Source organism: Marmota monax, unplaced genomic scaffold (assembly GCF_021218885.2).
Source record: "Marmota monax isolate L192 unplaced genomic scaffold, Marmota_monax_Labrador192_F-V1.1 WCK01_AAM20220418_F8-fsc00046, whole genome shotgun sequence".
NCBI classification, from domain to species: Eukaryota; Metazoa; Chordata; class Mammalia; order Rodentia; family Sciuridae; genus Marmota; species Marmota monax.
The window spans coordinates 11,603,479-11,618,069 of record NW_026692486.1 but is presented as its reverse complement, the minus strand read 5'-3'; the positions used below and the strand labels follow the sequence as shown (position 1 = coordinate 11,618,069).

At 31.8% G+C, this 14,591-nt stretch overlaps 1 protein-coding gene across 8 annotated transcripts in view; it reads right to left on the bottom strand.

Moving 5' to 3' along the window:
* Sh3glb1 (SH3 domain containing GRB2 like, endophilin B1) overlaps window positions 1-14,591 on the bottom strand; it is a 34,890-nt gene that overhangs the window by 5,610 nt on the left and 14,689 nt on the right. For 2 of the 8 annotated variants that reach the window (XM_058579014.1, XM_046443283.2), the window contains exons 4-8: window positions 13,321-13,454; window positions 11,001-11,093; window positions 7,490-7,576; window positions 5,899-5,922; window positions 1,211-1,300 (exon numbers count right to left, since the gene is read on the bottom strand). In XM_058579014.1, coding sequence (XP_058434997.1) covers window positions 1,211-1,300; window positions 5,899-5,922; window positions 7,490-7,576; window positions 11,001-11,093; window positions 13,321-13,454 — 428 coding nt within the window. The remainder of the gene's footprint in view (window positions 1-1,210; window positions 1,301-5,898; window positions 5,923-7,489; window positions 7,577-11,000; window positions 11,094-13,320; window positions 13,455-14,591) is intronic. The other 6 variants (XM_058579018.1, XM_046443284.2, XM_058579015.1 and 3 more) reach the window with 3 other exon arrangements.

Here is a 14,591-nt window from a genome sequence, read left to right as displayed (position 1 = left end):
ATAGAAATTTTTTTCTTTTTTTTTGTGTGTGTGTATGGTATTTTACAAGAAAGCAGCTTTTTCTTAAAAGTTCACTCTTCGGAACCTTGCTTGTCTAAGGAGCTGTCTTCTCTACTGTGTCAGGTCCTAGATGAGTGCAAGTCATGGTAACAGCTGATCTTCATTCATAACCATTCCCTCTCCATCAGAACTGTTTGTCCTAAATATGTTTTTTTAATTCTTCCACTAATTTAAAAACCCTTGGTCATTAGGTTTGCCCAGAGGCACTTGTTCCAGGATTGTTCATCCTGCTTTAGCCATGCCCTTGTCACTTGGCATTCTAAACTGAAACTGCTACTACTGCACAATGCACAATGTACAAGCCAACCTCATCAGACATGGAAGAGATACTCAACCTGTAATCCAAGGAAATAGTTTTCTAACTATGGGAGGGGGTGGATTTTATGCTCCCTCAGTAGCCAGATAGAAGTGGGGTGTAGGTTTTAGCTAAATGATGTTTGATTAAGCAGACTTTTGGTTATAGAGAGACTCCAGTTGCTTGTTACAAGACCACTACTCTTAAGGTTTACACACTGCCACTAGATGCCCCAGTGGAATGTTCTCTAGCTTCTCTGAGATGCTTTAAGTGGCATGATATTACCACAAAAGGTTAGGCTTAGCTTGATTTCTAGACCAATCCTCTTGCAATGCCAACCTGTTATTAAGTCAAAAGGACAGTACTTTTTTCTCAAAACACTCTCTTCCAACCCCCTTACCCTGTTCTTGAATAATGTTTTATCTTTTGGAAAGAACAAGGCTGTAATGTAGCAACTATTGTCTGTGTCTCCCTTGTGTCTGTTCTTGTCACAAATGTACTTGGGGACATTGGATGCATTCATTTTCTGTAATAAAGTTTCTTAATCAGTCTTCCCAAAAAGTAAAATAAATAAATAAATAAATAAATAAATAAATAAACCTCAGTGAACAGTGTAGTCAATAATAAGCAAAAAAAAAAAAGAAAAAAAGATTTGATAAGGATGGGAGAAGTAGATGATGATGAGAGAATGAGAGTAAGCAAAAATTTTAAATATTTCTTTATATTATTTGAGAAAGCACCATAACTTAAATTTCTTTGATAAATGACTAAAAAGGGAGTTCTGTTTTTATTTTCCAAATTGCTTTAGGATCATTAATTCTTTGACTAATGAATTTCCAATGAATAAATACTCACATGTGTACTGCTGATTCCCTCTAGCAAAAGTCTGGTAATCTCTGCTTGACGATCAAATTCACTTTGAGTTATCCTTAATTCCTGTTCAGACTTAAATTAGAAGATAATTTTAGAATTTTGTATCCAGACTGTTTAAAAATTCCCCAGACCAACCCCAAATTGTAATCCAGCAATTCCCTGATTTTGCTTTGTATCTGAAAGGGTCCCTTGTTTCTATGCTTTAATTTTCCTATATTACTCAACCTTAATAGAACTGATTGCTTACCAGCACTTGACTCAAAAGAATCTATTAATGCCAAAGCTTAATGACATACTTGTAAAAGCCTAGAAAACTTACTATGGATAGTCAGAGGATATTTTCATATGTTTTCTAATATCAATTTTGCTAAATTTAATTTTTACAAAATCTTAAAAAGAGTGCCATAGTTTGGAAAGTAATGTTACTGTTAAATTCTCAATTAGTACTATTGTTTTTTCTTGGGGGTGGGGGGACTGGGGATTGAACTCAGGGACACTCAACCACTGAGCCACATCCCAAGCCCTATTTTGTATTTTATTTATAAACAGGGTCTCACTGAGTTGCTTAGCATCACACTTTTGCTGAGGTTGGCTTTGAACTTGCCATCTTCCTGTCTCAGCCCCCTGAGCTGCTGGGATTACAGGTGTGTGTCAACGAGCCAGCTGTTTTTTTTTTTTTTTTTTTTTTTTTTTCTTTGGTGTTAATGATAGTCTTAATATATTGAATGCAAAAGACTTTAGATTGAAGTCACAGGATTTCTCTCTCTTGAATTTGGTTACCAAATACTTGTTGCCAGGAACTGTTCTTACTTTTCTTCAAAGGAATCTTTGTCCTACATTTTAAATGTCTTTTAAATTTTCTTTCTAAACTATGCATAAAATAGTCATTCAGAAATACTGTCTGTCAAGATTAGGGTTTAAAAACTTTCTTTTAAGAAGTTATGGTTGAGGGCTGGGGATGTGGCTCAAGCGGTAGTGCGCTCGCCTGGCATGCGTGCAGCCCGGGTTCGATCCTCGGCACCACATACAAATAAAGATGTTGTGTCCGCCGAAAACTAAAAAAATTATTAAAAAAAAAAAAAAAAAAAAGAAGTTATGGTTGATTTTCAGTGTTGTGCTGGTAAACTGGTTCTCTTTTTTGTTGTGGTAGTGGGGACTAAAGTCAGGGGTGTTCTACAACTGAGCCACACCCCCAGCCCTCTTTATTTTAAAATTTTGAGACAGGGTCTTGCTAAGTTGCCAAGGCTGGCCTTGAACTTGTGATCCTCCTGCTTGAGCCTCCCAAATCACTGGGATTACAGCAGTGGGTCACTGCTGCCCAACTGGTAAATTTTTCTCAAGGAAAAAGGAAAAGCTCTAACATTCTGATTTTCATGATATAAATACTCCCATCACAGCTGATTTGAAACTACCAAGGTGAAGTTACTAACTTTAGAGTTGGGGAAGAGATGTATATAATAGCATACCACTAGTATAGTATAGTTAGTGTAACTTCAACCATCCAATGTTTAGTGCTAGAATAAATTATTTCACTGAAAAAATTAGTAAGGTCTAAAAATAGCCAAAAAAAAAAAAAATCTCCCAAAAACACTGGAGTAGGTTGGTAATACGTTGGGGAGGAGTAAATAAAACCTCGTGCCCATTCAAAACAATTATCATCACTGGTGATAATGCCATTATGATTTTATTTTACATCTGTAGTACAAAAATCTTTCCCGCCATGCAAATAATTTACAACATTTTCAAGATGTAGTAAGTATAAAACAAAGTCTGCACTTTTTCCTTTCAATTTCCATCTCAATAACCCTCTGGATAGGAAATTAACTTAGTAAGCCAGTCAACAAAGTAGCAGAAAAGTAATCAGTTGCTATAATATCCCACTGGCAAAGGAGACTAAGAACTGGCTAGATTTACTTTTATGAAAATAAGCTTGAATTCCTCAAGAAGTGAAAAACTGAAATGAAATTTGAATAAAACCAGAAAACCTTAGCAGGTTTTCTGGTTTTATTCAACTTTATCTGTAAGCTACTATGAAGCAGAAAAAAAGTCCCAGAAGAAGAAGAAAACAATGTTCTTCCCAAGGAAAGCATTAGGAAAACCAATCACTTCAGTGTTACAGTTGCACTGTTTACTATTCTGCTTATTTGAATATAAAATGGCTTTAACAGAAAACAACCATAGCAAACCAAAGTAAATGAACTTCAGAAGTAAATGAAGTTGGTTGCATTTCGGTCTTTGTGAAAGTATAACTTGACTTTATAGCCTACTTTTATAAGTAAAAAATGGCATAAGAGTCTACTAACTGGCAATATTTCTGTACAGGTACAAAAAAGTAAGCTAGGTAGCTGATTAAAATAAGTAGGAAGTTTTGAGACTGAAGAAGAAATAATGTTTTAATTCTAAGAATATTAAATAAAAATATTAAATTATCTCATGAAAGGGATCAATTTTCTAGGTTTGAACAAACTGTAATTGTGAAGAAAAGCACCATCTTACAAAACTTAGAAAGTCACTGTTCTGTACAATCTAGACATTCTATTTAGAAAAGATAAACAGCAGGAAAGGAATGAATCTCACTTCTTGGACAAGTTTCAGTGTGTACATACGGAGTGGCTGTAAACAGTCAAATGTCACAAACCATCTATGGTTCTGACATATGTAACTTGAGCATAATTTATCAGCAAGGCTAAGGAATTTTCAATTAGGTTCATTTACAATCAGTTTACTTAGGAAGAAAATGGTCTATAAGAAGATGATGAGAAAGGTCTAAAGGCAATGAATTTAAACACCTAATATTCTGACCTCTAGAACAATTTTGCTCCCTGACCTAATTTTACAATTAAGTTGTATAATCCTCAGGAAAAAACCTCTACTAAGAATTATAGATACTAGGTAAAGAAGAATTATTTCAAGATGTAACTCAGAAGATGGGCAAGAATCTACTGGTCTGTGAAAATCAGCAATGGATATCTATAAGACAGAAATTTTGGTCATACTTTTGAGACATCTGTGGATGGTTGTTATCTACATTTTCTATGGAGCTTAAATCTTAAAAATATTCCAGGACTATGAAAATTTAAAATTTATATTTTTAAATTATAAAAATGACAAAAAGTGAGTATAGAAGAAAAAAACTCTTCAAATTCATTTTGACATATTTCCTTAGTATTTTTATAAATATCTGTTTCATAAATTTCTTCCCATTCATTATACCAGCTATTTCTCAAATTTGTAGAGGATTGCAAAATCAAGTCAGAAACATTTTGATGTACTTGTATGCCAACCAAAAGGGCAACACCTGGTTTTCTTGTTCAACCCATATTCTCCCCCATGTGGCTCTGTTCCCTTTTTATGCTAGAGGTTTAGGAAGAGATCAGAAGCCAGGGTAGAACCATACTGAGTTGATAAAAAGATTCCATAAAGGAGGATGACAGTATAAATCAAGAATTTTACACTGGATTTCCAGGTCATAAAATCAATAGCTCAGTAATCTACGCATGAAACATACTATATAATTGGCAATCCTACAAAGTCTGAAAATATTAAGATTTATGAAGCTATTTAAAAGTCAGGGGACATTATTACTACCTGCCCTCAAATCCCCAGCATCATCCTCACATACAAGTAAGATTTTAGTAGGCCTGAGCATGAAAAATGCTTCTAAAAACCTAAAATAGAATTTGAAATAAGTCTGCATCAAAGTCATATTTTTTCCTTTTTAAACTCTTACTTTATTACTTGATTTCCCAGACCAAAGATTAGAAATGTTAACAAAGGCAGAGGAACTGTTAGAAGTCAAATAGATTCTACAAGAAGCAATCTAAGACTGATGCTGAGGGTAAGACAAAAGCACCGATTAATTATTAAATCACAGAATGATGAATATTCATAATAATGACCTTAACTGCAAATATTTGCTATTCTGTGTTCAATGAAGTAATAAAGTACATTTTTAATAGATATTTTTAATGAAAGTGACAGAAAAACTAGCTTTGGTGCTGAAGAGAACAAATGTCAGTCACCTAAAAGTTATTTGTATAAGACATGATACATTCGCTTCTCTGAAGATAAAGGACATTGTGTTAATTATACTTCATATTTTAAAATGTGTCATTAGAAAAAATTATCAATGAATAAATCAAGTATCTAGTATTCTAGCAAGGCACCATAAGATAACTATTAACAGGTATTTAGAATTTATCATGGTGTGTGCAAATCACATCTCTGCAGCATTGTTCTACTGCTCTGTAGAGCTGCTATTAGCCAAACAGACCAGAACATTTCTATTTCAGATCTAAAAAGGCACAGTAATATAGGGTTGGGGTTATGGCTCAGTGGTAGAGTGCTTGCCTGGCATGTGTGAGACACTGGGTTCAATTCTCAGCACCTCATATAAATAAAAAAATAAAGGTCCACCACCAACTAAAAAAAAAAAAAATTAAAAAAATAAAGGTACAGTAACACAGACTGACTGGACCTATGGGTGTCACCTAATGTTTAGTGAATTAATGGCAATTAAGTTATTATTATTTTTTTATTTTAGTGGTACTGGGGATTGAACCCAGGGCTTTTTGTGTACTAGGTAAGCATTCTATCACTATGCTACATCCCCAGCCCAAGGCAAATAAATTCTTCTTTCATAATTCTGTAGTTAGTAATAATTTACTTACTTTTGTCACTTCCTCTGCCCAAATCTAGCCAGCATTAAAAATTAAGAGAAAAATATACAGCATGAAAGAAAGTTGGAATTTAACATTTTCTACAACTACTTAGTATAGAAAAATGTAAGTATTTTAATCTAAATGGCATACTCTCCTTTTTCTAAAATGTCATTATTATAAAATTAAACACAGTACTAATTAAATCAGTACAGCTTAACATATTGTGAAAATATGCCTTTTATAGGAATCAATACTACTGATTTTTAAATCTTATGCTAATTCTATAAATTTATAAGAATAAAAACTTTGCCAAATTGTGAACATCTGACTTGCCTTAGTTTTAGTTTTCTCATCTACAAAATGCGATGTTTGGACTAAATAATTTCTAATTTTTTTTTTCAAAATAAATTATAAAATTTTAGGAATTAAAAACAAAGCAAGAATAAAGGGTCATTGAATGCCAACAAAATAACTTTGGGGGGAGGGGAGACAACAAACTTGAAATATAAAAAATTTAAAATTACTAGAGTTAAATATATCTCACCATAAGTAGATGATATAGTAAAACAAATGATTAATAAATGAAACAAACAGTTGCTAATTGTTTAGGAAGACATTTTTACTTAAGACAAAAGAAAACCTATAATTTATATACTAAACTTAACAATGACTAAAACATTTTCACACTTTTCATTTAGCTATGGATAGGACAATGGAAATGCATTCTCTTGCTATCTAAGTAAAGCCGTAATTTAGCAAGGGCTTAAATAATTACAGTTAAGAAAAACAAACATTTTTTCCTTGCTTCTAGTTCAATGCTAATGAAATAAAAAAATCAATTACTTGCCAATTTATTAACTATACTGCAGATTTCTAACCACTTCTAATGGAAGTAATGCACCTAGGAATATAATGCCAAGCCCTACAAAGTTTAATTGGCCTAATATGTGTAAGTTATTTGCCTATGCTCATTTCATAACTACTTATTTCATTAAAGCTAAAAACCCAATATCTCAAAAATTTCCTCAAATTGAGCTCAATATATACATTGGAAATTATAAAACAATCTTCATCTCTATTTTTGCCCCAAAGTTATCACCATTTTGAAACTTTCTTAAGCGAGATAGCACTGGATGTGAAATGGGCCTGGCCTATAGGAATACCTGACCTAATGGAGTTTGGCTAATCCTGGCATGGTGGAGGAAAATAGTACATTAAGTTTGGGTAACAAAAAGGTAAATACTGATGCTACTGAGAAGCAAAGTCAATTTGTATACCTTTGTTTTTCTCTAAGGTAAATTTTGTTATTTTTCTTTGCCAAAAGTGAAAATATGAAATGCTAGCTTAAACTAGCATATTTTACTGGCTGTCAAAAAGAACTAGATACCTATGATTCTAAAATCTGTATTTGATATAATCCATATATTGGCAGTAAGAACATATAGTGTATTTTCTTTAAGATCCATTATCACTTCAGCTAGTACACCTTTCTACACATACTATGAACGAATGGCTTTAATTATTTTAGATTTTTACATGTAGTTAATAGCAAGAGAAGGCACTTTATTCAAGATGTAGAAAACACAGTAGGCCAACAAACCTTCAGCCATTTTACATGCAGGAAGTTGAGCATGTAAGAGAAATTTACCATAATATTATCTCCTTCAAGGCGAGCTGAGTTTAGTTGCTTAAGTGCATAGGTAAGAGACAAAGAACACATACCAATGAACAAGGTGAAACAAATTACTTCTGTACAATAAAGCACACACTAAACAAGTATTAAGAATTGACAAAAATTGTTTTTTCTACTGAAGAAAAATCCAACTATACTTATTCTATGAAATTTCATGTAGTGGTATTTAATTTTTCTAAAAGATTCAAATTTCCGAGAAATAAAAATGGTTGATGCTTAATTTTAAATTAGAATCATTTCAGAAAAAGCATTTTAAAAACTCTCAAATTTTTAGTTAAATTTTGATCTACGAAAGCTTTCTGCCTATCTTACAATTTTCCTATTCAAAGGTCATTTGTATTTTATTAATTTATGATGCCTTCAACCATTTTTTTTTTTAATTAGTCTCAATCAAGTCTTGGCAAACCCTGGAGGCAAATGAAAGGAATGTCAATCCTTGTATTTCTAATAAGCTTTAAATTCAAACATGTGTACATATAAAGGTAAGGTTATATGATGGTGCTACCAACTGATATTAAAGATAAAAGATTTAGACTGCTGTGAAAATTCTTAAAGTGTAAAGGGAGTATGTGTAATATGAAGTATTTGAAGAAATATTTTCCATTAAATTTGTATGACCCCAAATAATAGAGATCTAAACCTCTACATACTAGAAAATTTTGAAAACAGCTGTTTTTTTTCTTCCCATTAATGAAACTCTGAAATAATTTTTTAAAAAGTTTATATTAGATTAAGATTATCTTAATAAATGTATTTATTATACATTGTCCTTGTTTCCTCAAGACATAAATTCTATTATATCTGCAAACAATTTCTATTCATTTTGAAACATTAAAGTAGGTTTTCTCCTTTTTGCTCAATTGGTATATTTTAAGAAATGTGTTTGATGTTGTTTACCATTCTTCAATAAGCTAACTTAGTCAAACAGAAGTTAGTGAAGGAGCAATATTGGTTATAGGCAGATTTTTCCCTTTTAGGGCTAAATCACCAAAAATTTTACTATGCTAGATTATGAACTGAAGGTAGTAGAGATTTTATTATTTATCTATAAACTTCTCCTCTTAAGTATAGTACCTTGTGCAAAATTAGCGCTCAATAAATACAGAATTTAAAAAAGAGGTCACAGGAAACTAGTAAATTTTTTTAAAACCTCACATGTACAGGTATAAACTAGTCACAAAATAATCTATGTAAATTTATAAAGCAGTGAACTCGAAGTCTGAGGTTAAACTAACTTCTTCACTTACCAACTAGAAATCAAGAATGTGTCAGAGGAAAAAAAAAAAAAAAAAGCAAAAATCCCCTAGTGGTTTCTATTCTGTATTCTACAAGTCATTCAAAAGAAATATGGGGGTGGGGTGTGGAGTTGGAAGGATCACCAAATATAGGCATACCTTAAGAATTTATGTAGTAAATTAAAAGAACTATTCCTGTACCAAATATTTAGACTTATTGCTGAAAATAAATTGATTATCTCATGGAAAGAATAAAAACCAGGAAATGTGAACTTTTGCCTAGACTAATGTTTTTAATATTTGGCAACAGATAAATTTTATGTAATATAGAAATTCTAGAAAATTAGTATATAAATGAGATTGCTGGATTATGCCATTTAAATCATTTCAATTTTAAACAAACTTCCATGGGAAAAATTTGGTCCTTAAAAATACATAGCACAGGGGCTAGGGTTGTGGCTCAGTGCAGAGTGCTTGCCCTGCACATGTGAGGCACTGGGTTCAATCCTCAGCACCACATAAAAATAAACAAAGATATTGTGCCCATGAATAACTAAAAAATATTTAAAAAAAAAACATGGCACAGAAAAACTGCGAATGTATTTCCTAGATGTATCAAAGTAAATGCCCAAAATGTGTTTACTATTATATTTAGTTCTTACACATTTTAATAGAGTGGCAAAAATAGTTGAGAATAAAAAGGACTTTTGATACTGTTAAATCTATGTACGTCCTGACACTTTTCTAAGTAAGAAGCAAACTATCAATATTCTATAAATTTGATAATGCTATTATTCCACAATCATCACTGGGTATATGCAGGCATTTTAAACAAAAAAGATTCTGTTCTAGTTCAAACATTCATTTAAGTGACCTTTGTTTATATCTCAATATTTTTTTGATTATAAAATTAGTATCTTAAAAACCAATTTTAATTTTACTATATAATATAAACTTATTATTAGCAACTACAAACTAATAATTTAGGGTCTCTTGCCATCTATAGTATTCATTTTGAAAGTTTTAATTCTGCAGATAGTCTGTTAGGGAAGTGATGTTGTTTATGCTGATAATGTCATGATAAGCTCTGAAGTGAAAATGAAAGTGAATGCAAAATCTAATATAAAACCCAAAAGAAGGCTCCTGTAAGAAAAACTTAACGCTGCTCATAAAAGGTACTGGGGTAGCATCACAAGATATCACTAACACCATATCTGTTTTAAATTTCACTCTTAATTCTCAACCTATTGTCCTTAAAAGAAGAGAATTACGTGATTACTACCAGCACTGAAGTAATATGCTTATTTAGGCAATGAGACTCACTGGTGGTAGTGGTAGTGAGTTGGACGTATCATACCTCTTAACATTCCTTTGCTTAAATTAAGAATGTTAGCTTTCCCATATCTTAAATGTGTGCCAATTTAAATTTGAGTAATTCTTTTAAACTTTGGAATGGAATTACAGTAGACATTATAACTATTAGATTAACTCAAAAACCTATAAATGAATCCTTTTAAGAAAGTTATGTATAAAATCATCAAATTTTTGTATTTAATGTTAGTAAATTATAATATTTTAAAGCTACTCAGTTAAAAAAAAGTATGCCGAAAGTTGATTTTCTGAAAAATATTCCAAAACTTTTATTTATCTAAGTGGGTTTTTCTCATCTTCAAAATAGCCACCTGGGAGCCCATTATGCCTTTGGAACTACTCTTGGTGAGAGTTTCCTTTAGTCAGTATAGTCACATGTAGGAAGGGAATCCATTTGATTTTAAGCTACATTAAGTATTCCCAGATTTGATTCATTCTGATCTTAATTACCATCTTTTTTTGCTGTTTCCTAACTTAATAAACCTACCTAAATCTATAAATCTAAATAAATACAAATTTGTCATCACCACTAAGGAAATTTACAGAACATGACACAGCTTTAGGAGGTATCATAATTTTTATTTTTTAGCAACAGCTGTATCACTGATTAACATCTCTTGAAATGACTACTTTGGACTGACCTGAATTATCAATTCTGATAAATTTGTTTAAAAACACAAAAACATGACCAGAAAGTTATATTCTTTTCTTAAGGACAATCTGTATCTTGCCTGGTATATTTGTAAAATATTTTACAAAATTTTAAAAGTGTTAAACTTTTTTTTAAAATTAAAATGAAAAAAATTACTTACTGAACTTCTGGTTTCTGCAGCTTTCGCCTTTTTTAGTCTGGTTTTTGCAGCATCCAAATCCAGTCTCTTATTTTGTAATAGTTTCCTTTCTTTCTATAAATACAGAAAAGAAAAAATACTCAAGATGTTAAAATCCAGTAAAAGCATACATGAAATATTCCTTTCCATTTAATACATGTATCACCTGATAAAGATCTATGATTATAAATTGGCTTATAAAGCACCCATGTAGTAAGGCTTTGCCTAGCATGTGGGAGACACTGAGTTCAATCCCCAGCAACACACACACACACACACACACACACACACAGACCAGGTATCTCACTTTAAAAAATAATTTTTTGCCAGGCACGTTGGCACACACACCTGTAATCCTATCAAAGAAGGAGAACTGAGTTCAAAAGCAAGTTGCTAAGTAACTCACTGAAACCCTGTCTCTAAATAAAACAAAATAGGGCTGGGGATGTGGCTCAGTAGTTGAGTGTCCCTGAGTTCAATCCCCAGTACCCTCCAAAAAAATAAATTAAAAAAAAAATGATTTTCAGTTTTAAAATAACCAAAACATTTTAGAATCTGGGGAATCCAGGAAAGATGGCATAGAATATAGAAACAAAGAAATATTAGTCTTAATATTTTATGAGTTTGTCCTCCTCCCATCCACAGGAAATATTTGGTAATATAATTTTGGTTTCCACAATTGGGGACTATTATTGATATCTACTGAGTAGAAGGCAGGGATGCTAATTAATATCCTATAATATAGTACAGCTCCCACTTCAGAATTACTCTGTCCAAAATGTTAATGGTAGCTAGGTTGTTAAACTCTACTTTAAACAGTTACAGATTATCCAGGAAGTCCTGTGGTAAAGGAAACAAATAGGGCAAGATTCCTTGATGTCCTATGTGATCTATCTACCTTAGGGATTGGGCAGGCTATTTTTCTGTTTTTTTTTTTGATACTGGGTATTGAACCCAGGATCATAGGTATGCTAGGCAAAAAATGCTCTACCTATAGACTACATTCCAGCCTAAGCATGCTGTTGTTCATATCACAGCACTGAATGCAACTCTACTCCAAAATGGAATTTCAAATTTATACAATGAATAAACTTACTTAGTATCTCAGAATTCCTCACATTAATTTTAAGCTTTTGTATAATAGGATAAGTTTATTATAATTCTATTTTATTAATTCTTGGATTCTATACATAAAATTTTATCCTACTGAGAAGTTAGTATCTTTTAAATCATATTTCAAGTTGGTTCTTCTGCCTTAGGCCAAATACTTATTTACACATACAAATCCACTGTATAAACATATTGAAAATTTTATAAGGTTTTGTAAGAAAAAACTTGCAAATGAAAGTTCATAATTGTGGGCTGGGATTGTGGCTCAGTGGTTGAGTGCTCGCCTCGCATGTGTGAAGCTCTGGGTTCGATCCTCAGCACTACATTAAAATAAATAAAGGTATTGTGCCCAACTACAACTAAAAAAATAAATATTAAAAAAAGAAGCTTTAAACATTTAAAAAAATGTTAGTAATTATGTTTACAATAAAGATCAGTCTTACAAAATCTCAGGAAAAAAAAATCCACCAAGATCTTCACTCTCCATCCTTAACAAGTTAAACTAAAGATAGAGACTAACAGATTAGGTTTGGAAAACAAGTTTTTTGTTTTATACTTCAGCAAGTAAACTCAGTAATGTGAAAAGATAATATATTTTTAAGAATGCATAAAGAATAGTACCCAGAAACATATCTTCCAATAATTAGGTTTCTAGTTCCAGTTTAAATAGTTACATAACTATATTATAGCTACATATTAGACCATATTTCCATACTTATTCCAGGAACTCTGCTATATTTTGGTGTTGGTAATCAATGAGAATGAATGTAAATGTATCAATAATAACGTAGGACACACACAAAAAATGAAGCCAAAGTTACTAATATTCTTTTATTTTGGTTTAGTTGTGTGTGTCCTGGTGAATATTTAAGTTTTCTAATCTGCTTACATTTATGACCACTAAGAGGAAAAATTACTCATTAAAAACTTTAAGGCTAGGGGTGGTGGCACATGTCTATAATCCTAGTGGCTGAGGCAGGTGGATCATGAGTTCAAAGCCAGCCTCAGCAAAAGTGAGATGCTAAGCAACTCTGTGAGACCCTGTCTCTAAATAAAATACAAAACAGGGCTTAGTGGTGGAGTGCCCCTGAGTTCAAACCCTGGTACCTCAATAAACAAACAAACAAACAAAAACTTTAAGCATAAATCTGATTATATTTTACTAAAAAAAAGAGAACATTTTCCAACTCACAGCAATTGTTTTGTAATCTCCTTCTATAAAGTTTCTTAAAGGAGTGAGAAAATTTAAGGCTGATGTTTGAATTAGTTCTCTGTCAGCTGTTCCAATTCGTTTTTGTGTTTCTCCACATTTAATAAGAGCATTACCTGCAAAGAAAAGATTTTTTTTTAACCAGTGTCTAGCAATGTCATAAAATTAAGAATCACATAAAAATAAATCACGAATTTGATTTGCTTAAAAGTTAGTTGTCACTTATTTACTTCAGTAAAATCAAACAGAATTAAATGTAATTAACTGATTATTTTAAAGTAAATTTAGGGGCCGGGGATGTGGCTCAAGCGGTAGCGCGCTCGCCTGGCATGCGTGCAGCCCGGGTTTGATCCTCAGCACCACATACAAACAAAGATGTTGTGTCCGCCGAAAACTAAAAAATAATATTAAAATTCTCTCTCTCTCTCTCTTTTTTTTTAAAAAAAAATAAAGTAAATTTAGGATGAATATCTAAATAAAATAGACCAAAGATTATGCACTATCATATCATGGTTAACTATACAAATTCTACCAATGGTACTAAAGAGGACATATATGCCCCAAAATATTTATGTTCCCAATTCAGATAGAAAAGCTTAGAAAAATATAAAGCTTGTAATATTTTAACAAGTATATCAGTCACAATTTGTTTTATTTCTATATCCATGCACTTACATAACTAAGAACAGTTTACATCTTAAGAAAACCCCGTAATGTTTAAATAGGGCAAGTACAATAGCAAAGCAGAGGCAGAAAGAGCAGAAAAAAAGGGAACCCTAAGATTAGGGTTCTACTCCAAGTTTTAGCTCTAATAAGCTTTAGTTTTATATATTTTAATTCCTTCATGTTACAATAAGATTAGATCTGATTGGTAAGGAAGGTAATATAGCATAATAGTTAAGAGCTCTGTCTCTGATAGATCTGTATTTGAATTACTAGCTGTGTGAACATGGATAAATTATTCAACCTCCTCAAGCCTCAGTTCGTCTTTAAAATAGAGATAAAAGAATTTATATTATAAGCAGAATGTAAGTAAGGATTTACTGAAATAATACACAAACATATATACTGTATCATGCTTAACCTAATGACTGGAATACTTAATTTTTAGCTATTATCATTTACTAATAATAGGTTCTCAAAGCCTTCCAACAATCAGGTCACATTCACTGGAATTACTAAGAGGTGCAAAGAGATTAAACATTAAAAAAAAAAAAAAAGTGAAAGCCTTTATAATTTTCATGCTCTACTAG